The 22,015-nt window shown below is 42.5% G+C and overlaps 1 protein-coding gene across 2 annotated transcripts in view; it reads left to right on the forward strand.

Moving 5' to 3' along the window:
* Positions 1–22,015, forward strand: part of LOC135556515 (RNA polymerase II elongation factor ELL-like) — a 43,188-nt gene that overhangs the window by 12,711 nt on the left and 8,462 nt on the right. For both annotated transcript variants that reach the window (XM_064989789.1, XM_064989788.1), the window contains exons 2-6: positions 5,560–5,604; positions 10,133–10,254; positions 11,278–11,441; positions 12,592–12,842; positions 18,592–18,716. In XM_064989789.1, coding sequence (XP_064845861.1) covers positions 5,560–5,604; positions 10,133–10,254; positions 11,278–11,441; positions 12,592–12,842; positions 18,592–18,716 — 707 coding nt within the window. The remainder of the gene's footprint in view (positions 1–5,559; positions 5,605–10,132; positions 10,255–11,277; positions 11,442–12,591; positions 12,843–18,591; positions 18,717–22,015) is intronic.

Below are 22,015 nucleotides of genomic sequence, written 5' to 3' on the forward strand. Positions count from 1 at the left end.
GCTGTAATCACTGCCAAAGAGTCAGATGTGAATACTTCAGTAAATAAGATTTGTGTATTTCATTTTCAATAAATTTTATAATATTTCTCAGAACATATTTTCACTTTGTAATTCTGGTGATTTGCTTGTAGATGGGTGAGGAAAAACATAAATTTAATCAATTTTGAATTCAGGATGTAACACAACAAAATATGGAATTAGGAAAGGGGTATGAATACTTTCTGAAGGGCCTGTAAGTCTTCCACAACCACAAGACCCACTAACAATTTATTATTTTATCATAATAGTTCAACCTTTTTAATAGTAATCACTGATCTGGGTTTCAAACTCTGTCTATTAATATGCATTTTTTTTTAAATGACCAGAACCATGCATAATGCACATTCACTAATAATTACTAACTTCTTGTAGCAGGCATTATAAAAAATGTACACATCTCATAAACAATCTCTCAAGCACAGGCCCACATGCTAGTAAGTAGCCAGCTAATATATATATATATATAATGTTTAGCCAATTTGGATCTATTTGCTAGCTAACAAGGCAGAAGGTTAATTATTATGTACACACCCTTCTGTCCTTCTCCAACTTTTTTTGAACAGCATGCTAGCCTGTCCACTTTGTTCAGATGTTGAACTGAAGTGGCCTACCTTATTTCTCAGAATGGGAACGAGTTGCCAATTCCTTTTATATAATTGTGTTTTAAGCTTATTGCACATTTATAAAACAGACTTGACAGTAAAACAGTTCAAATGCTGCTTGCGGGATGTGGCTGTGCGAAAAACTGAGCATTCATTTTCCAGAATTAAATGTTAATAGATAATCCTGTTTTGGTATTGTCTGCATGCAACTTGAGCAGTTGAGACATAGAGTATTGTTAGCCTTTCTATGCTCTATTACAGTAAAATAAAGTGTGTTTCTGTGTCCATACGACCAATTCTGTTGGACCAAACCTCCAACGGAAATAGCGTCTTGAAACCACTTGTCAGAGAGGAAGAAGTGATCTCTCATCTTTGTTTTTAAATGATGGGGACGGGCTTGGTGGGTGTGTGTGTGTCTCGCCAAACTGTGTCCAAAATAAGCCCAATGCGTTTCTATGGGCTTATTTTAGATATAAGCTTGCTGCCTGCCTTCCCGCCTTTGGGAAAACAACTCTCATTGTTAGGGTGGAGACATTATATACAGATCACTGGGGAAAATGGAAAGGTGCACAGAGGGAGCGAAGGAGACAAGACCAAAAAGACATGAGAACATGTCATAAACACTCCGCTTGTGTGTGTGTGTATATGTATATATATATATAACTTGATTCTTGCGATACAGGCATTTGGAATCACGCAGAAGCATACATTTGAATGAGTCTAAATAATTATTTATCGCCCAGCCCTACCCCAACTCTCTGTTCTAGCTTAATCTTCGTCATGGGGCGGCAGTGTAGCCTAGTGGTTAGAGCATTGGACTAGTAACCGAAAGGTTGCAAGTTCAAATCCCCGAGCTGACAAGGTACAAATCTGTCGTTCTGCCCCTGAACAGGCAGTTAACCCACTGTTCCTAGGCCATCATTGAAAATAAGAATTTGTTGTTAACTGACTTGCCTAGTAAAATAAAGGTAAAAAAAAATAAAAATGCCAAGGTACGCCCCGTAATCATCTTGGGCTTAGACTCGTTGAGGTTTCTCTTATTTGCGTGACACCAGCTGGTAGCGGTTCTCCAGTTTTGTGAACATCCATGGCCCGTTCAGGAGCCACACTCTGTCCTACGGTTAGCTCTGTGGAACATTCTTGGCTCCAGTCCCAGAGAATAGTGACATATCAGCAGCCCATTCAAATGAACAGGCTGAGTGTTGCACTATGTCAGTGGGGGGAGGGGGAGCTAAATTTGGTACTCTGTTTTACGTTGCACTGGTGGTATTGACGGAACGTGCAGGCTCCATTGAATGGCTGGCTGGTTCAGATTGAGCACAGGTCTGGGTAAAACTAGATCTCAGGAAATGGTCTCTCTACAGACTGGTTGCCTCCCGCAATCGACCAATATTCCAGCTTACACTTCTGTAGAAGTTCCGGTGTCAGTTGGAAATGATAGGCGTGTCACCCGTGACTTTATTGCTGTATTCGCTTGTTACCCTAGCTAAACATGAGCACAGTTCCCGCCTTTATTTTAAGCCCTGCATACCTGAACTCATGGTTTGTTGGTAGAGTTGTCTGTGAAGACCCTCCATGGATAAAAATTGTTCCCCTTTCCAAATGTCCTAGAGAATCTGACATCCTCCCCAGACCTAGTGCTCAGGTTCCTAGGTCTGGGTTTTAGACGAGGCAGTAAAGGCCAGGGTTTTACTGGGAAAAGATCTCTATTCTGTTGGCCTGAAATTTGACATGCATGTTTCAATGACTATGGGATTTACATTTACATTTACATTTAAGTCATTTAGCAGACGCTCTTATCCAGAGCGTCGATTTGAAATTACTTGTGAAATTCTCATGTTGCATCACGTCTTCCACTCCAAATCGTCCAGTCACAATTGGTTTTGATACATTGTGCATTGTGTTCTTTATGCCCAATTGCATTCATCATAAAAAGTGAGCAAGTACCTTACTTACATAGGGCCCGTTTCAGACTTAGGAAATGTATTCCTTTTTTTTTACACGTTTTGATTTGCGCACAACCACACAAACTTGAGAGGAAAGAAAGTTAAACTAACATTGTAATGGAATAATGCAAAATGTAAGGAAACTACCACTAAAGTGACAGTTAATAATGTATGTTGGTATAACTGATGGTCGACCTTATTCATTGTGCGTAAAGGTGGTGGAATTATGAGGGGAATTAAGTCAAGGTCAGAATACGTTGCATCTGTAGACTCCTCCGCCATACCTTAAATACTTTGATCTCCACCCAAAACAAATAGCCAGTGAAAAGCATGTGTAACTCATGCTTAAATTTAAGGTCAGAATACACGTGTAGAAAAAGGTGCATAAAGGGAATTGCCTTCGATTATGTGAACTTAACTCTGGTCGGAATCTGCCCTATAATACGGATGTGGTTGAACACACAAATGACCTTTGTGTGTCAAAATGTCATCCATGATTAGAATACACTTTCAGACCGCAAATAAATTTATAGAACTTCAACCTGTATTTTACATTGGGTAATGAAAAATTCCACAGACCAGGGGGCTACCCTGTTCACAACGTGCCATGTTCACATCTGCCAGTGTGAGTGGGCTCGGTGTCAGCCGTTGGATGTTCTGCAGTGCCACCATCTGCTCAATAGCAGCGTCACCCTACTCTTTCCAAAGGCTCCTCTGTGCTCCGGGCAGGCTAGCCTCTCTTCCTGGTTCACATGTGGTCTCCAGAAGTGTCAATGAGGAAGGAAACCAGAGGGACTTCCTCTATTGCTTGTCAGATTTGTCAGGCATATTCCTCCTTGAAGCTTGGCTATGATTAGTGGAAAACATGTTGTGCTTGGTCTCCTAGACTAGCCAGCAATTGCTTGGCATCCTGTAAGGCGCTACAGAGGGTAGTGCGTACAGCCCAGGCCAAGCTTCCTGCCAGCCAGGACCTATATACTAGGTGGTGCCAGAGGAATGCCCAAAAAATTGTCCCAAGACACCTGTCTCTCAAGTCATAGACTGTTCTTTCTGCTACCACACTGCAAGCGGTACTGGAGCACCAAGTCAAGGACCAAAAGGTTCCTTAACAGCTTCTACCCCCAAGCCATAAGACTGCTGAACAATTAATCAAATGGCTACCCAGACTTTTTGCTTTGCCCCCCCCCCTAAACTGCTGCTACACCACTGTTTATTATCTATGCATAGTCAATTTTCCCCTACCTACATGTAGAAATTACCTCAACTAACCTGTACTCCTGCACATTGATTTGGTACCCTCTGTGAATAGCCTCATTGTTTTGTGTGCCTTTCTATTTTATTTTCAACTTTAGTTTATTTAACTGCATTGTTGGTTAAGGGCTTCTAATTAAGCATTTCAAGGTAAGGACTACACCTGTTTTATTCGGCGCATGTGACAAGTAACTTTTGATTTGTTCAGGTAAATCATGTTCTGCTCCTGTATAGTCTCCTATCATGCAATCAATGGTTTGTTCAGTAGTGGTGTGTTTCTTGCTTTGTCTGCTTTACTTGATAGAGTAAGCTCTACGCTGATGTGCCCAGTGGTCTGCTGTACTGCAGATCATGGCTTCTTTAGCAGTGTAACCCATTGTGCAATATGTTTAAAGGTTTACCTTCGGTGAAAGGGGTAACTTGTTTTGAGTTCAGCGCCTGTTCTTAAACCATCTTATTTTTCTTCCACACATTCGGACACGGTAAGGCCTGTAGATGACTACGCTGATGGCTGTCCAGAACCGCAGTGCTATGGATAAAAGTTTATGTACAAGTTGTTACTTACCTAAGTTACTTTACTGAGAACAAATATTTGGTCACAACTTTTTTTTGTGTTAGGCTTTTTGTGCGGTAATTCACATGGCTAAACACAAGTCAGTTGTGTGAATAGACTGCCTGTGTCATTATGAAATGAATATGATTGGCTGTGCTCTTGAGTACATTGATCAGGCAAGTTTTATGCTCATTTGCTCATCTGATTTTATGCAAGTGCTTTGCAAACATCTATGGAGTTTTGATTTATTTAATGTTTTGTCCCCCATAACTTCACCATATTTATCTGAGCCTCATCTGGTGGCTGCTAACAGTGGAAAATATCAACAACAAAATTGTCAGCACCAGGAACACCATTCTGATTGGCTGGCAGTGTACCAACTGCTTACTGGTGCACTGAATAGTCTGAGTGATGAAAAACAAATGAGGACACCACACATTTATTTTACTGCAGCACAACTGGCATGCTTCTTTTTGTGTACAGATTGTTTTGCAGGAAATGCCTGTGTATGTGAGTTTTTTTGTCTGCCTATGTAGGTGAAATCTGAAAACAGGGAAGGGAGCGCAGCTGACTGACATGGATCGCCTGCTGCTTGCTTTGCATTTCTATCCTGTCATCCTCTAAAGACTGTTTTAATATGTTGAGTGATGGCAAGGCCTTGACATTTTAGGGAGGCTAGTTGGAGCTAGTTGGAAAAACCTCTGTAAACTGAGTGCTTGATATGAAATACAGAAGGCTTTTACCTCATCCAAACAGGACAATTTTTTTTAAAGTTCCATGCAAGCAGCGGTCCACTGTGTAGTATGCATATGGGAGAACAACTACTTCCTCACCTGTTACTGCTGTATGAAAGGTGACGCTGCTTGACAGATTAGTCCCATCATAAAGGACAGCTAGATTATCCAGATTACTTATCTGGTTTCTGTACGTTTAGACTAGTTAAATATTCATCATAGTAATCCGGTGGTCATTTGGATGTGGTTAGATTTCAATTGTAATGCACAGTGTTTATATTGTTTAATGTGCCTGTCTCCCGAATGGGCTTTACTGAACGGTCCTCTTTTTTGCCCACCAAGCAGGATCTATGAAGTTGGACCCATTAAATCCACTTGTTCAGTAGGATCAGTTTTCAATGTGACGGTGTTTATTTGTCCTCTATCTCTCTCAGGACCTGTCTTCACAACCGCTGATCCGATTTACTGGAAACCAAGGGGTAAGTGCATTTCAGTTATAAATAACAACTCTTTATATTTTGCAGTAAAATTATGTGATCACTCTCTGCAAATGAGTTTGCACCACAGACTACATTTTTCTATCGGTAAAGCATTAACTCAGGGACTGTGTTCTTTGTGTGTATAACCAAGTACTGACTCGACGGCCTCTGTAGCTGCAGTGAGCTGTGTTGTCTGCGAGCGACTGGCAGAATTAGATTTCCTGTCATATTTTGGCAGCGACGTGCGTGGCTACAATTACATCTGCACTGAGCTGGACGAGAGCGGCTGTACTAGCAGGCCTAGATATTCCCCTCACATGGTGGACAGATGGACAGAACGTCTGTCTGAGAGACAAGGAACTTGCCTGGACACTACCCAGACAAGTCCCATCACATGCTCTTCTACTATGGACAGCATCAGCCTGTACAAATTAGCCTGTAGAAAAAAAAATATTTTCTTCAAGGCGAGCATTGTCATTCTCAGTATGAGCAGCACTGTATACATTCCAGACATTTAACGCTGCTGGTCCAACATCTCTCCATCAAACAAGCCCTCACTAATGTGAGTCAGTTTGTTAGTGACATTTACACTGAAGTGTTGACGGTGTAGATTAGATTTGTTTTCATTTCAGACATCAGAACATAAACTGGAGTGGTGCCACAGATGTTGCTAATGTGTCAAATTTACATTGTTTGGATAATTAGTACTGTTTAGGCCTAGATAAGCTAAACCTAAGCAAGTTGTCTGAACAGTACCGTGTACAGAAGGTAGGTGGGTCACATGCAATCCAGTGTCTAACGTGGTTACAAAGTGAGAGGATTCAGTGCCATTGGATTGTGCTTTAAAAGTATTGAACAGTCTTTTCTCTCATTTGAAGCAATGCACGACCATGTTTTTGTTTTTAATTAACCATTTGTAAATATGGTATTGGAACTGACCCTATAAATGGCTTACTCCCTGTTTTCTTATTTTTGTGTTTTTGTTCTACCTTATGTTATTTTTAGTACTACATTAATATTGATTTCTGCATTGTTGGGTTTAGCGCTTGCAATAAAGGCATTTCACTGTACTTGTACACATGACATTAAAACTTGAAACCCTCAGTCTAATATTTGATAAAGCTGGAGAGTGTTTAAAGTGTCTGCGTTTTTCATATGGTAGTTAAATCTTCATCAGATGCCTGTCCCCCCCCCCCCCCCCCCCATTCATGCTTCTAGTGGGAGCGGGAGGTATCATTAATTGCTCCCATCAACTTAAGAGATCAGATGGTTAGTAAATATGGTGTTTTTACTGGGTGTTTGACGTGCTGAATTATGCATGTGTTTAATGGCTGAATCATGGCTGGGCCGGATAGGAACCTGTTCTATTAATTCACCGGAATGCTAATGAGAGCGGGGGAGTGAGGGGGTTTGCTGCTAAATGATGTGTTGGCTGCTCAGTGTGACCATAGCATTTACATGCATTCATATTGGCAGAGCTTTCATTCAGTCACTTCCAGGGTCAAGGTGGAATAATAGAACCAGCTCATAGAATAGTCAGGAAAGGTAAACAGGCCAAGGATGGTAAACATCCTGTGTGGGTGGACGACAGTGTGTGTGTCAGTGTTCCTCAGGCTGTATGTCTGGCTGTATTTGGCGAGGAGGACAGGCTTGTGTCAGCGATGAATGCCCCCTGCTTTGCACGGCCTCTCCCTCAGCTGTTTCATTAATTACAGCGCTAAGGAGGAGCTGCTGTGAAGGGCCAGTCCTCTCCAGTGCCCCTGGCCTGAAAAGAGGCTTTGTTTGCAGGACTGTGCAAAAGATGAGGGGAGCTGGAGGCAGAGAGAAAAGGGGGTTGGAAATAGCTGTTAAAATCCATTTGCTTTTCAGATGGAAGAGGGGGTAGGGTGGGTGACCGTGTCTGTGTTGGAGAGGGTGCGCTGGAGTGTGTTGTTCATTCAGCTTTTTGTTGAGGATGGACTACCCCTCTTTCCATGCTCCCTGTTTCTCATTTGAGTGCATGTTTTGGTAATAAAATGCATCCTTTTGGCTTGGCATATCCTTTGAGAGATGGCAGCTTCTGACCTGTCTGGTTGGTTATGACTAGATGTAGTGTGGGTTTGAGCCTCACTGGTTTTCATGTTGATAAAGTATTTTTGAGAGGGTAGTAATTCACCACCTGACTAACGTCTGTGTGAAGTTCCAGTGTCCATTGCTGCAGCATTACTGTTGGTTGGCCCCGGCCTGCCTGCAGTGGGTTCAGGGCATCTGTTGCGTGGAGCCTCAATCAGCCCACATACACAGCTGGGGCCCGACTCTGTAATCCTGTACTGTGTCAGACTGACTCACCCCTCCTTTGCCTTCCAGTGAGTTCCACTGCCTCTTAATCATCGCAGGTTATACATATACACTCACTACCCTTGAAAATTGTGTGTGTGTGTGTGTGTGTGATTGACAGTCTTACTGATGAGAGGGGTGTCTGGTGTGCACATCTGCAGTCACCTCAGTTATCAGGAAGTGGTGAATTGATGATATTCAGCAGAACGTTTGAATGAGGAAGCATGATCAGGAAGTGGTGAATCGATCATATTCATTGGAACGTTTGAATGAGGAAGCATGATCAGGAAATGGTGAATCAATCATATTCAGCTGAACGTTTGAATTAGGAAGCATGATCATTGTCCTGTTTGTTTTCTTCTTGCGAAGTAAGATTATTGCAATATCCAGTCGACCTCAATTGGACATTACAATAATGGGTTTAATCCCTTTCAGAGTTTCTTATAAACACACAAGGCAATGGGTTGATAACTCCACACTGTGAAAGGCTAGATCTCTTCATGTGGAGCATAAAAGGCAGGTTTGTACTGGAGCTGAGGCTGAGCGTCTCACATAACCGAGAGCCCAGTGTTTATTTATAGTTGGCCACCTGCAGGCTCCACACGTGTTAGGACCTTGGGTAAACCGAGTTGGGCTGCTAGCGAGAGAGACCGAGATAGCGGTCTTTGAGTATATCAGCCCCAGTGTGTTAGAGGAGCAGTGGGTCACAGCTCTCCAACACTGCAGGGAGCCAACAGACCAAGCCAGGGGTCATCCTGCTCAGCAAGCCTGCCAGAACTCCCAACAACACCACCCTCTCCCCTGCCATGCCTCACTCTACCCCAGCCAACACTCTGTTCTTCTTTCAAGCCTGGAGCTCCACTCCTGTTAGACAATGCAGACTTGCTCACATACCCAACTACCCTCTACCCCAGCAGGCGTAGGTTAAAAAACTAAAATCCTCATGTGAGTCCAGGCCCAAATTCTAGAAATTGTTTTCCATTGTAGGAGAGCGAGGCATATGGCTTTAAAATCGGTCTTCATTTCTCCAAACTCTCACTACCAGTTTAACCTACTCACTGTTGTTTGAAGAAGATTACAGGGTGTTTCACTAAAAACGGAACTGACAGCTCAACCATCACCTGTCTATAGTGATACTGGAATCGGGATCCGTTTTACAAGAAAACCCAATATCTGCATCACATGGGTCTCTTAAAAGCAGCCCAGTGTTTGGCTAATTATTTTCCCTCGTGTGTGGGCCAGCTACGAACCCTGTAATTAAGAGGCCTCCGTGCTGGGCAGTAGTCTAGGTGGTAATTTCACTCATTCTCAAGTTTGCCTAGAAGCTACACCTGTAACGTTGGAGCAGTAGAGCAATTATGGCTAAGCAGGCTTGACTACTTCAGAAATACCTATGTGTAACGATTTACTGCTTGTTACATTTACTTACATTACCAGTTAAACAAGCAGAATGTCACAGATCAGTGGGGACTTGTTGACTAGCCTAGCTCAGCTATGCATTCCCATCTTTTAGCCTCAAGCCTCACCCTGTTACTCATCATCCTCCCACATCGCCACCATGCAAGCATGATAGACACCTACCTATGCTGTACATTTGTTTTTACAGTACACATACAGGTAACTGCCAAAATAAAGGAAACACTTGAGTAATTGAGGGATACTTAGTATATTGAAAGCAGGCGCTTCCACACAGATGTGGTTCCTGAGTTAATTAACATCCCATCATGCTTCATGTATAAAAAATTCTCAGTTGCCCATTATTTGGGCTACCATGGCTAGAAGAAGAGATGTCTGTGACTTTGAAAGAGGGCTCTCAAAGGGTGTGTGTGTCGGCCATCAGATCTCAACCCAATTGAACAATTCTGGAGCGGTGCCTGAAACAGCGTTTTCCACCATAAACAAAACACCAAATGATGGAATTTCTTGTGGCAGAATGGTGTTGCATCCTTCCAAAATAGTTCCAAACACTTGTAGAATCTATCCCAAGGCGCATTTAAGCATTTCGGGGGCCCAAACGCCCTACTGACACAGTTGGGTTGAGTGAGACGTTCAGCAAACAAGACTGTTAGATTTGTTCTCTAAATCTGTGACATCAGCTGCTGGATGTATTGGATGGAACAGATTATGGATGACCTTTCCTATATTGATCATTTAAATGCACTCTCGTGAAGAATGTCGGCCATTGATTTATAATTTTCTCCTCCGTCCACAGAAAATATCAATACCACGGTCGGAAAATCCAAATGAGCTGCGGACGTTTACTTTCTACTTGTCCAATGTTGGTAGAGACAACCCACAGGGAAGTTTCGACTGCATTCAGCAGTACATCACCAGGTGAGTGAGCACAGAGGCACTGGCCTCATCCTCTTCGACATATGATACATTCATCACTCATATACATGCATAATAAGCATTGATGCATGCAAACACAGTTGACACTGTTTATTTCAAATTAATTCTGTTTTGGAATGAAGCTACAATGACTCCACTCTGTCAGTAGGTTTGAAAAAGTCTATTTGGACAGGCTAAATTGAGTGACATACGGAGGAGTTGCATACGGAGGAGTTTCTTAACATGGTTAAGAGATGAACTGGATTAGGAGAGTTCTGATAAATGTTTGGAGGAGAACTTCCTGATCACAGGCTTTGGTGCAGAGTGAGTGCCATCTGCTCTCGTGTGCTTTCTGTCCTATTTGCCTCCCAGTCTGATCAAAGACAAATGTTGAGCAAATTAATTGAATTGGGCCAGATGTCTGCGTATTGAGGTGGAAGGAGAGGAACTGAGTCCTGGCTCTGACTGTCTAGTTTTTTAACACCTGTCCTCAACTATTTCTAATGAGAGACTGGGTCGGCTGGAGTTCACCCATCGACCTGGATCCTCATGAGCCTCTAATTCCGCTATAAACCCGGGGCAGAGCCACTGAGGGCTGCCAATTCCGTTATATCCCCTGCCAAACCGTCACCAACGTGAGGAGGAATGAAAGGCAGGGAAAACAAGGAAAGAATAGGATTTGATGCAACATTGGTTTGATAATGTGGGAATCCACAGTTGAATAGACAATCAAACGATGGTGTACTCAAGGCAGTGGTATGTCATGAATATTAGCACAGCAAGGTGCGTTGGGCAGCATAAAGAAAGGCTAAATTGTTACATTAAAAAAAGTGTTCATTTTTTTTTTGCAATAAAAGCACTGATTTAGTTTCTGTTTTCGTTACATGTTCCTCAAACTGTAAGCTAATGCCATTTCGATGTCTACTCAAAGTTTTTGTAGGGAAGCTAAGAGAATCTCCCCAAGTGTGGGAGTGAGTTGACCTGTTGGTCTTTGTTTCTGTGTAACCCTCTCCTCCGTTGTCCCAGTGAAGGGAGCATTCAGCTGGACTGCCTGGGTGGCATCCAGGACAAGATCACTGTGTGTGCCACAGACGACTCCTATCAGAAGGCCAGGCAAAGCATGGCTCAGGCAGAGGAGGAGACCCGCAGCAGGGGTGCGATCGTCATCAAGCCTGGGGGGAGATACGTGGGTAAGGCCCTTGGACAATACGCTTTACACTCAGCTGTGGTAAGGCCCTCAGTCAAACAGAACACAGGCTAGTAATTTAAAAGGCCTGTAGCCCTGTCTAGGATATATGTATACTGTATGCATGCTGTATTAGAGGTTTTGCATTCCTGTTTTTGTTTTGTGACACTTCCCCTCATGTCGGTTCAAATCCAGGGTGAATGCTGATGGTGAGCCGTCTCATATTAGGGCGTGTTTGGGTCCCGCGACAGTGAGCCAGAGCAGTGGCAGGCTCATCAGCTAGGCTATAATTCAATATGGTGTTATTTCCGCATCAGTCAAGCAGCTCTTCGTCCTCTTGGTGATGCCCTGTCCAGTGGAAGTTTTAGCCTCCTATCCTAGCTGCCTCCACTCTAGAGATTGTATTTCCACACTGAAAACACATGCGCACACACAGACATGCATGGCTGCTTCAAGTGAACATCAGACTGTGGGCTTTTTACTAGTCTCAGGAGAGCTGCATACTGTAACGGTTTCTGCTACACTTCAGTAAAGACCATAGTAGCCCTGAACAGAAACGAAGTAGAAGTGTACCTAGAACCGAAACACCATAATCTGTTATGCATTTTTTTTTAAGCTTCTAGGATATGCTGTAATTGACTTGTTGGAGAGGAAGTCAGAAACAGTGTGGTTTAATTTATTTTGAGTCCCAAGCTGTGCCTTAGTCACACTCTATCTCCGTATGACCTTAATTCTGGTGAAAATGGCTGAGCTCACAGCGTAGGGATAATTGCATGCTCATGGATCCCTGTGTGGGGCCCAATGGGCTGGCCGGATGGTTAGGTGCTCAGAGCTTCACACAGTTACGTCTCTGACTCCAACGAACCAACTAACTGCCCAGTCACCACAAACACCATCACAGGTTCACAGATGTCTGATTAATGTGGCTGTTTTGCCAGGAAGCAGCTTGTTCAACTAATTGTACTGTAGTAACTTTCTAGACGACGTAGGTTCTCTCATAAAGTTCCTCCGATAGGAGTGTTTTTTTCAATTCTCTGTTGAAAATAACTTCAGATAACCCTAGAACTTCTCATAACAAACCCAACCTCTCATGGTTAGATATCACAAAGGCTCAACCTTTCTTACACACAACAATGTTGCTTTTCTTTTCTCAGGTAAGAAGGTGCAGATCCGGAAACCAGCGCCTGGCCTGTCTGACATCGCTCCGTCGCGGCGGACGTCGCGGCCTGTCATAATCTCCAGCAGCACGGGGAAGAAGAGCACGGCGCAGCAGAGGCCCCTGAGGGAGCGCCTCATCCACCTGCTGGCCCTCAAGCCCTATAGGAAGCCGGAGCTCATCCTGCGCCTGCAGAAGGATGGCCTCTTGCCCTTTGACAAAGACTCTCTTGACAGCCTCCTGCAACAGGTTAGTCAAGTCAGTCACACTCATAGGCAGGGGTTTTCTAGACATTTGTTTAATGGGGGGGACCAAAAACCAGTCATGGGTTCTTGGGGTATCACAAATAGCTTTGAAAATTGATGCATTGTGTTAATTTGTATCTGCCCTAATTTATTAAAATAAATTCATTTGAAAGTTAACATAGGGAAAATATTCAAGTTAGTTCAGTGGTTTCTTCCCCCCTCCAAGAAATGTTGTGAAAGCTGCATTTCTATACAGTTTTAAAGCTAGTCACCGCAATTGAAACAATAAAAAAATGGGCTTAGGTTTGCTAAAAATCTGATTGATGGGCCTGAGGACATGTAACCACTCAAATTCGTAGATAGCGCTATGGATGCAAGAAATGGTGAATTCACCAATTTGTAAGTCGCTCTGGATAAGAGCGTCTGCTAAATGACTTGAATGTAAATGTAAATCAAAATGATAGTTTTAACCATGTTTTGAGGCTATACAGTGTTTGTTTACATTTACATTGTTTATAAACATTGCCGTAAAATCTTTTATTTTGGGTTCTGATGGGATACGACAGTTGAACTAAGCTCCTATTCATCAAGAATCAAGGGGTGTATCTGTAACTTATTTATACTTTAAAAACAAAATTTGATGTCGCAACTAAGGATTTCAGTTCTAAAATGTGATTTAGAGAACAGCAAAAATTATTCCAGACATTATCAACTTGGCTGCTGTAGCTTCATTCAACTCAGTCGATAAGGGATGCTTAACATTTTAGGACAAACGCATGCCACACAGCAATTAGCTGCTTCACACTAGCTAAGCGCTGGGATTTAAAACAATAGTTTAGTTTCCTGTCAAGTCAAACAGCAGTTAGCTATCCATCTTCAACCTCGCACTATTCAGGTTTCAGTCAATGCAGCTGCACTCTCCATGGTCCTAAAGCCAGCCAGACAATCCAACAGCCTTGGCACCTGCTCCAAGGCATCCGCATGTTCCTAAACAATGTTCCTGCGTGCAGAGCCCTCGATTCTGCCGCACAGAAGAAATTCCAGCCCGAGCAGAGAAGCATGAGATTGAACTTCAAACACTTGTCCCTGTTAACGTAGTAAAACTATGATATTGCGATCTCTGGAATAACATATCGTAGTGTTCTACCCAAATATCACCCAACCTTAATGCAAAACTAACAATGCAGGAGATTTTGCAGAGCGTGTCGGAGTTGGATTCTATTGCATTGACAGGCACAAGCGGTCAGGAATAGATGCACTTGTTTTGAGATTAAAACTAAGGCTCCATGTAGCCATATGTTCGTATTATTTGTTAGTTGAGGAGTTATTATTCCAGTTATAACTCATTTCTGGTCACAATGGGGGAGTGGTTGCTTCCTACAAGAGCACAAAACGTGTATATTCCTAAACTTCTTTGAAAAGCGAGTCAAGCTTTTTTATGTCTTATTAAAAGGGTATTGTATTTCTAGACAGGCTTGAATAAACTAAGTAGCCAATACGCAGAGTAGCGTACATTTGTCATATACTCTATAGTGATGATGGTATGTGATTAATGCATTTTATTTGATTCTGGTTCCTTGCATCAAACACACTACAACATTTTCAGTCACCACCTTGTCTGAAGGACAAGTGGATAGACAGGTTCATGTCAAACCCTGCATATTTTTTCAAAAGTCTCATTGAATGTAGGCCTTAATTGAACACTACACATTGGCTGAAAATGTAGGCTGAAGGATAGAACAGCAACTTCCATGTTAAAATGTTGTGGGATGGATTTTCTGCATTGTTTTTTATGGTAGGCCACTCTGGTAGGCTTACATTATCAAAGACAGTCGTCTACTTGGCCACTGTTAAAATTAGGGCTGACCCGGTTTGGTCGATAGGCTGTTGGTCGACCGAGATTTCTTTAGTCGAGCAAGTTGCAAAAAAAATTGTGATCATTGTGTATAAGAGACCTGTCTGATTGGCACCTGTCTGAGTGGATTGATCCATTGTGGAGGCTGTGGGGCTGGCACAGTCCATCCCTCTAAGACATGTGCTACTGAAATAGTAAACTCAGCCAAAAAGAAACGTCCTCTCACTGTCACCTGCTATTTGTATGAACATAACAAGATTCAACAACTGAGACATAAACTGACAAAGTCCACAGACGTGACTACCAAATGGAATAATGTGTCCGTGAACAGGGGGGTCAAAATTAAAAGTATCTGGTGTGGCCACCAGTTGCATTAAGTACTGCAGTGCATCTCCTCCTCATGGACTGCACCATTTTTGCCAGTTCTTGCTATGAGATGTTACCCCACTCTTCCACCAAGGCACCTGCAAGTTCCTGGACATTTGTGGGGGGAATGGCCCTCGACCTCACCCTCTGATCCAACAGGTCCCAGACGTGCTCAGGTCCCAGACGTGGGATTGAGATCTGGGCTCTTCTCTGGCCATGGCAGAACACTGACATTCCTGTCTTGTAGGAAATCACGCACAGAACGAGCAGTATGGCTGGTGGCATTGTCATGCTGGAGGGTCATGTCAGGATGAGCCTGCAGGAGGGTACGACATGAGGGAGGAGGATGTCTTAAACGGCAATCCGACCATCACCCCTGGTGAGACAAAACCGTGACTCATCAGTGAAGAGCACTTTATGCCAGTCCTGTCTGGTCCAGCGACGGTGGGTTAGGCAAAGTTGTTGCCGATGATGTCTGGTGAGGACCGGCCTTTACAACAGGCCTACAAGCCCTCAGTCTAGCCTCTCTCAGCCTATTGCGGACAGTCGGAGCACTGATGGAGGGATTGTGCGTTCCTGGTGTAACTCGGGCAGTTGTTGCCATCCTGTACCTGTCCCACAGGTTTGATGTTCAGATGTACCGATCCTGTGCAGGTGTTGTTACACGTAGTCTGCCACTGTGAGGACGATCAGCTGTCTGTCCTGTCTCCCTGTAGCGCTGTCTTAGGCGTCTCGCGGTACGGACATTGCAATTTATTGCTCTGGCCACATCTGCAGTCCTCATGCCTCCTTGCAGCATGCCTAAGGCACGTTCACACAGATGAGCAGGGACTCTGGGCATCTTTTGTTTGGTTTTCTTCAGGGTCATTAGAAAGGCCTCTTAAGTGTCCTAAGTTTTCATAACTGTGACCTTAATTGCCTACTGTCTGTCTGTAAGCTGTTAGTGTCTTAACGACTGTTCCATAGGTGCATGTTAATTCATTGTTTATGGGTCATTGAACAAGAATGGGAAACTGTGTTTAAACCCTTTACAATGAAGAGCTGTGAAGTTATTTGGATTTTTACGAATTCTTTGATAGACAGGGTCCTGAAAAAGGGACGTTTCTGTTTTACTGAGTTTTATATGGTTATATATAAGAACAATGGCGGAACAAATAACATGTTTTCTCCCGCGTTGGATAGCGATTCTGAAACACGTCGGTGCGCTGTTGAATTGGCGCCTTTTCCTAGACCATGTTGCTATGTGCATAATAGCAAAGGTATCCAGCATATTGGTATTGAGAACAATGCACCGGAGGCGGCAGCGGAGTTATAGAGATGAGACAACAGCCCTTGCCTTAATTGTCTAAGAAAAGTGAGGAGAGAGGAAACTCCAACTTAATTAGGTCTTTAATCAATAGCCTAACTGTTAAATGTGCCTGGCTTTATAAATCATCCTTATCTACTAAAATAAGACAGATCCTGCTTGTTTGTGTGTTTAATAGCCTACTGGCTCTGTGAGCACCAAGCCTCAGGCAACCACAAATGAGTCTGTGTTTAATCTTTGCTATGCTGTAATAAAGGCTTCACGCTTTTTTCCGTTAGATAATATTTATAATTAAATTTGTGTTTATACTGTTCGTAATAATTATAACCTTGCTCTCCTTATTGTCATTGCTAATGATAATTAATTTCATTATCATTTAATAGGCTTAGTATAGCAGCCTTAAATATATATGTATTTTTAAACTAGGCAAGTCGGTTTAGAACAAATTCTTATTTACAAGGACTGCCTACCTCGGCCAAACCCGGACGGCACTTGGCCAATTGTGCGCCTCCCTATGGGACTCCCAATCACGTCCGGCTGTGATGCAGCCTGGATTCGAACCAGGCTGATAATGCAGTGCCTTAGACGACTGCGCCGCTTGGGAGCCCCCAGCCTTGTATAACCACCACCAAGCTGTAGGCCTAAGAGCGCATCCTGTTAATTCTTAATACCGTAACTTACTTAGGTCTATATTTCAATACTTTTATAGGCTACTGTATCAATCATTCATTTTTAGTTAGTCATAACTCCGCATACAGTCATTCATGATTTGAAATGCAATCAAAGCATTTGTTTTTTTAAATAAAAAAAGCAAAGTGACCATTGAATATTAAATAGGCCTAAACTGTTCCATTTCAGAAATTACATTCACAAATGAATGACTGTTTTTAGTACTTGCTGTAATAAACAGCCTCTCTGGTACGCTTCATTTATATTAATTATTTTACATTGTTCCAATTGCTCAGAAATGTTGTATTGTAATCTAACAGCACCTGTTTGACACACCTAATAGGGATGCAGCACTTGCTCCTTTTTCTTGATCAGTATTTTCCACAAGTAAATTGTTTTCCACACATCTGACTTCCCCTTTACCTCCTGAGCAACCAGTAAACATTCCCCCGTTTCAGGTTTATTTGTCAAGTCCTATGCATTAATTTTGCTGTTATGTGTTCAGAGTTTATTATAATCGATTTATTTATGTGATTATGATATGCTATAGGTCAGGCCCTATTGGTCATCTGCATACATCACGTAAAGAGAGCAAGGGTTGAGGGATTGTTTTTCCTAAACAAATTAGGGATTTCTGTAACAACTTCTCAGTCAGAAATGGCTTTAATTATGATGCAGCTTCAGCAGCACGATACACACTGTTGATGTTCTGTGGTGGTCGCAAGCAGCAGGGAAGAGAGACAACGGTTGCTTGTCAGTGCGGTCAGACTAAATCTAGTCATTTTTGTGTCTTAATTATTTAATTAAACAGTTCGCTTAAAACATCATACAAGCTCAGTGCATATAGTTAATTTGATTAAAAAAATAGGACGTTTGAAAGAACAGACGACTCTTGGTTGACCAAGATTATTTTTAGTCTGGACAACCCTAGTTAGTTTTAATTTAAAGCAGGTACAGCCTCTGTGCTCACAACGAACCCACGCTGGAAGTTGCACTGACTTTTCAAGACATCCAAGTTTGTGCTCAGCAGACCTGAAATTTGCTTGGTGCTGGAAATAGAGGGAACATTAGTCCCAAAGCCAGCCCACTAAACTGCCAGAACAAACACACTGTATTTTCTCTCTAATCTGAGCCAGATTGACAGCGCTCTGGCCACCCTTAGTGCCCCCTCCCCCCAATTCACATGGGGTCAATCATATTTCAGGCCGGTGCCACCCATCTTATAACACCCATGCTCATAAGGTAGAGTGCCTTTCACAACAGGTTGGGTATGCTGGACCATTGGCAAACCGAGGGCCCTTCTGAGCTCTGTCCCACAACTGATAAATTAGTCACAGGACCCAAGCCTTCAAGACACTTAGAGCCAGGGCTTAGCCTGTAGTTACAGGTAAGTCCTAGCTGGCCCTGAAGCCCACTGCAAACAAGTCAGTCACTGCCAGTGGTGCAGGGTATTTATTAATGGTGCATTTCTTGAGAACAGACTTAGGAAATGCATTCTTCCAGAATACTGCATCATGGCATTATTGTAATACACTGATTACTGTCGCTTGTCTCTAGGTGGCTAACCTAAATGGGAGAGACAACACCTTCACATTGAAGGACTCTTTGTTTAAGGACATTCAGAAGGACTGGCCAGGCTACACTGAGGGAGACCAGCAACTTCTGAAGCGGATCCTTGTTCGGTATGTGCTAGTTGGTGCTATATTACTATACCGCATGCCATATTAAACCAATGCTTTTGTGTGTAGCTCCACATGTCAATAACTGCCTGCAGCATAAACCAGCAATAATGGGATCATCCCCACATTGGTTTCTGGGGTTTATCACCTCTGCTTTGTGTGTTGGTTTAAACAAACTTCCATAGAATCCCAGGAGCTCCAGGTATGCTCAGGGAATAGTAGATTCTAGTCTGAAACCAGGCACTGCTCTCTCTGTGTGGATCCCTGCTCTGAGTATTCCCTCTGTTTTGTTGACAGAACTAGCTGGCTTTTTTTCATGGTTGGACCCAGTGGAAAACGCTGTTTTTTTAAAGATCTGGGGCAGTAAGGAAATGCACATCCCAGCTAAATTTAGAGCAGGCATTGCAGAGGTCTTAGCTGGGTTTACGGAGTTGACCCAAAGTTTGTTGGACTCAATATAGCAGGGAATATTTCACACACTCAATTATTAAATGTTTCTGTGGAAGTCATCCCAAAGCAATATATTTCAACCATATGTCTTTTTGGACTGGACTTTAAGCTTGGCTAGCTTATGAGCTGACCACCCTCCCTCCCCTAAAGTTTGAACACCAGCTGAAGTCACGCAAGGGTAGTGAGCAAAATGATCGGAAGGCCTGTGATGCAACACTGTTCCAGCACATGCTGATCCATGTGTGAGGTGGCACTGGTCCAAGGTCCAGGCCTGGGCTTGCTCGTCTTCAGTTGGGACTTGACCAGAGCACAGCAGCTAGCCTTTCCCCTAGTCTGCTCTCCCCACCCCTCTAGCGCACTCTCGCTTTTTCTCTCCCTCTTTCTCCTCCCTACCACTCTCTCTCTCTGTCGGGGTGGGGTTTGGAGATTTCCCCAGTGTATCCCACTGCCCCCTACTGTCCACACTACCAACATACACAAATAACCTTCTGTTTATGTGTTTATGTACACATTACACACCCTTTCTATTTTTTTATGCAACTGTAACTTAGCATCTCACCCACGGCTGTGTCAATGATCTGTTTACGATGTCTGACTTGTGTTTAACCAGGTCAGTTTTATTTGTATCTGTCTGAGACGGAATGGCATTGAGTTGAGGAAAATAACAATGTAGAGCAAGGCCACCATAATGCTGTCATGTGCCAATATGTCACAGGTCCATTGGAACAGGGAATAGAGTTAACCTTGGAGTTGGTGCTATGAATTAACACAACCACCTAGTACTAGTTTCATTGCAGACTTGCCAACTCAATGGGGCTCTACTTGTGAATAAGTTAGAGGAATTAAATTCCTATATGTTTAATACCCAATTAAATTAATACACTCCGCCCATTTCTAAGGATTTGTAAGAAACTTATTTGCATAAAATGGGGGGAGACCAGTCTCAAAATCAAGCACTTGCGTTTATTCTCGAAAGTACTGAACATGATACAATTTACAGCAGGTTATAAACTGAAAATCACTTCATTAGGTTTCGAACTGTCCCGTCTCTCCTCCTCCGGTACAATGGCAGTTTAGTTCTCAAGTCTTCCTACATCATTCCCACCAATTTAGATCATTTATGACCGAGCCAAGGTCTTCCTGTGTAGATAAGCATTCTAGCCAGTCTGACGATAAGTTCATTCGTTTCTACCAAGGAACAGACAGTCATTGTTCTACTTCTTGATTATAATTACACACATTATATTCAGTACTAGAATTAAAAGAATATTAATACATCTATACAGTAACATAATAGTATTCTGATTAGTCAGTCCTGATTGAAATGTATACATAATTAGTCATTATTGATTAAAAAAAATCCCTTAACAGAACATTAGAAAAGGCTTGTTTAAACTTTTTCTCCATCTCAATGCGCATTAGTAATTTAAAACCGTCAAAGTAGTTGCTCGTGAGCACACACTATGTTATCTGTTCCCCCCCCCCCCCCCCGATAACCTGGCTGATTTAGCTCTGTGTTAACCTGCATAGCTGGTGGTGATTTTATATATGATTCAAATTCCATATCATCCAATTAAACTCGTTGATGTAGTTGGACATAATCCAACACTTGTTCCTGAAAGCGAACGGCATGTTCTGATAAAAAAAAAAAAACTAGATCTCATGCTTGACTGGCTGGTCAAATAGCTCTATGTAGTGCCTAGCTCTGCGTAATTGTCACAGATTATGGAAAGGGTTTGAATCTTCTTTTTTTTTTTCTTTTGAAATGTGGAATTACATTTATTGTGTTGCTGTGTTGAGAAGTGGAGCCAAAATCTTGTAAATAACTGTTACAAATACATATACATTTAAATATAATCTTGTTGACACACAGGCTACTGGCACTGCTACCTAAATAATAATCACTGCTATATTACATAGACATGTAGGCTACACTTTACATGTACAATATTTTAAATGCCTAATTATAATCACATGAGCTATTTTGAATCGAGGACAGCAGTGAACAGTGTTTTCCTTAACAAAAATGTTTGTTGAATGGTATGTTGTTTTTGTGCATCTCTGATCTGTTGATTACCTGGGTCATTTAATGTTTTCATGTGTATCTGTGAGTTATTGGCATTCAAGCAGGCAGAAATCCGTCCTGCATGATGTAGCACTGTGATGAAGTCTCTTTCGCTACATTGGAAGTTAATAAGAATACGACTTTAAGATGGCAAAAACGTCTATCATACATGTCAGATTTCAATACTATCTGATGTCACAACTCTTGAATGAGCCATTGATCATATTTTTTTATAGATATTCTTACCTCAAGAAATGTGTAATTTAACAGAGGGTCTTGCAAATGTTTCCTATTTGTCTGCCCCTTTAGTCCAGGGGGGTGCATCGCATGGTGCCAAATCCTAGAGATATTATAGAATTATTTTTATTTTTTTAATTTTACCTTTATTTTACTAGGCAAGTCAGTAAAGAACAAATTCTTATTTTCAATGACGGCCTAGGAACAGTGGGTTAACTGCCTGTTCAGGGGCAGAACGACAGATTTGTACCTTGTCAGCTCGGGGATTTGAACTTGCAACCTTCCGGTTACTAGTCAAACGCTCTAACCATTAGGCTACCCTGCCGCCCCAAAAAGGAGATAAGGATCCAATGAATGAAGGAACGTATAACGCCCCACCAAGCAGATTGTCGACCAATCGCGTTCACCTTGTCATTATGGAGACACCTATTTCCAACCTTTCTTCCATAAAACATTAACGCGCTAGAACTGATGCACATCAAGAAATCAGGCAACAAAGCACAGGAAAAACGACTATCGGCGCTCTAGAGCGCATTGGATATATTTGCAA

This window comes from Oncorhynchus masou, chromosome 15 (assembly GCF_036934945.1).
Source record: "Oncorhynchus masou masou isolate Uvic2021 chromosome 15, UVic_Omas_1.1, whole genome shotgun sequence".
NCBI classification, from domain to species: Eukaryota; Metazoa; Chordata; class Actinopteri; order Salmoniformes; family Salmonidae; genus Oncorhynchus; species Oncorhynchus masou.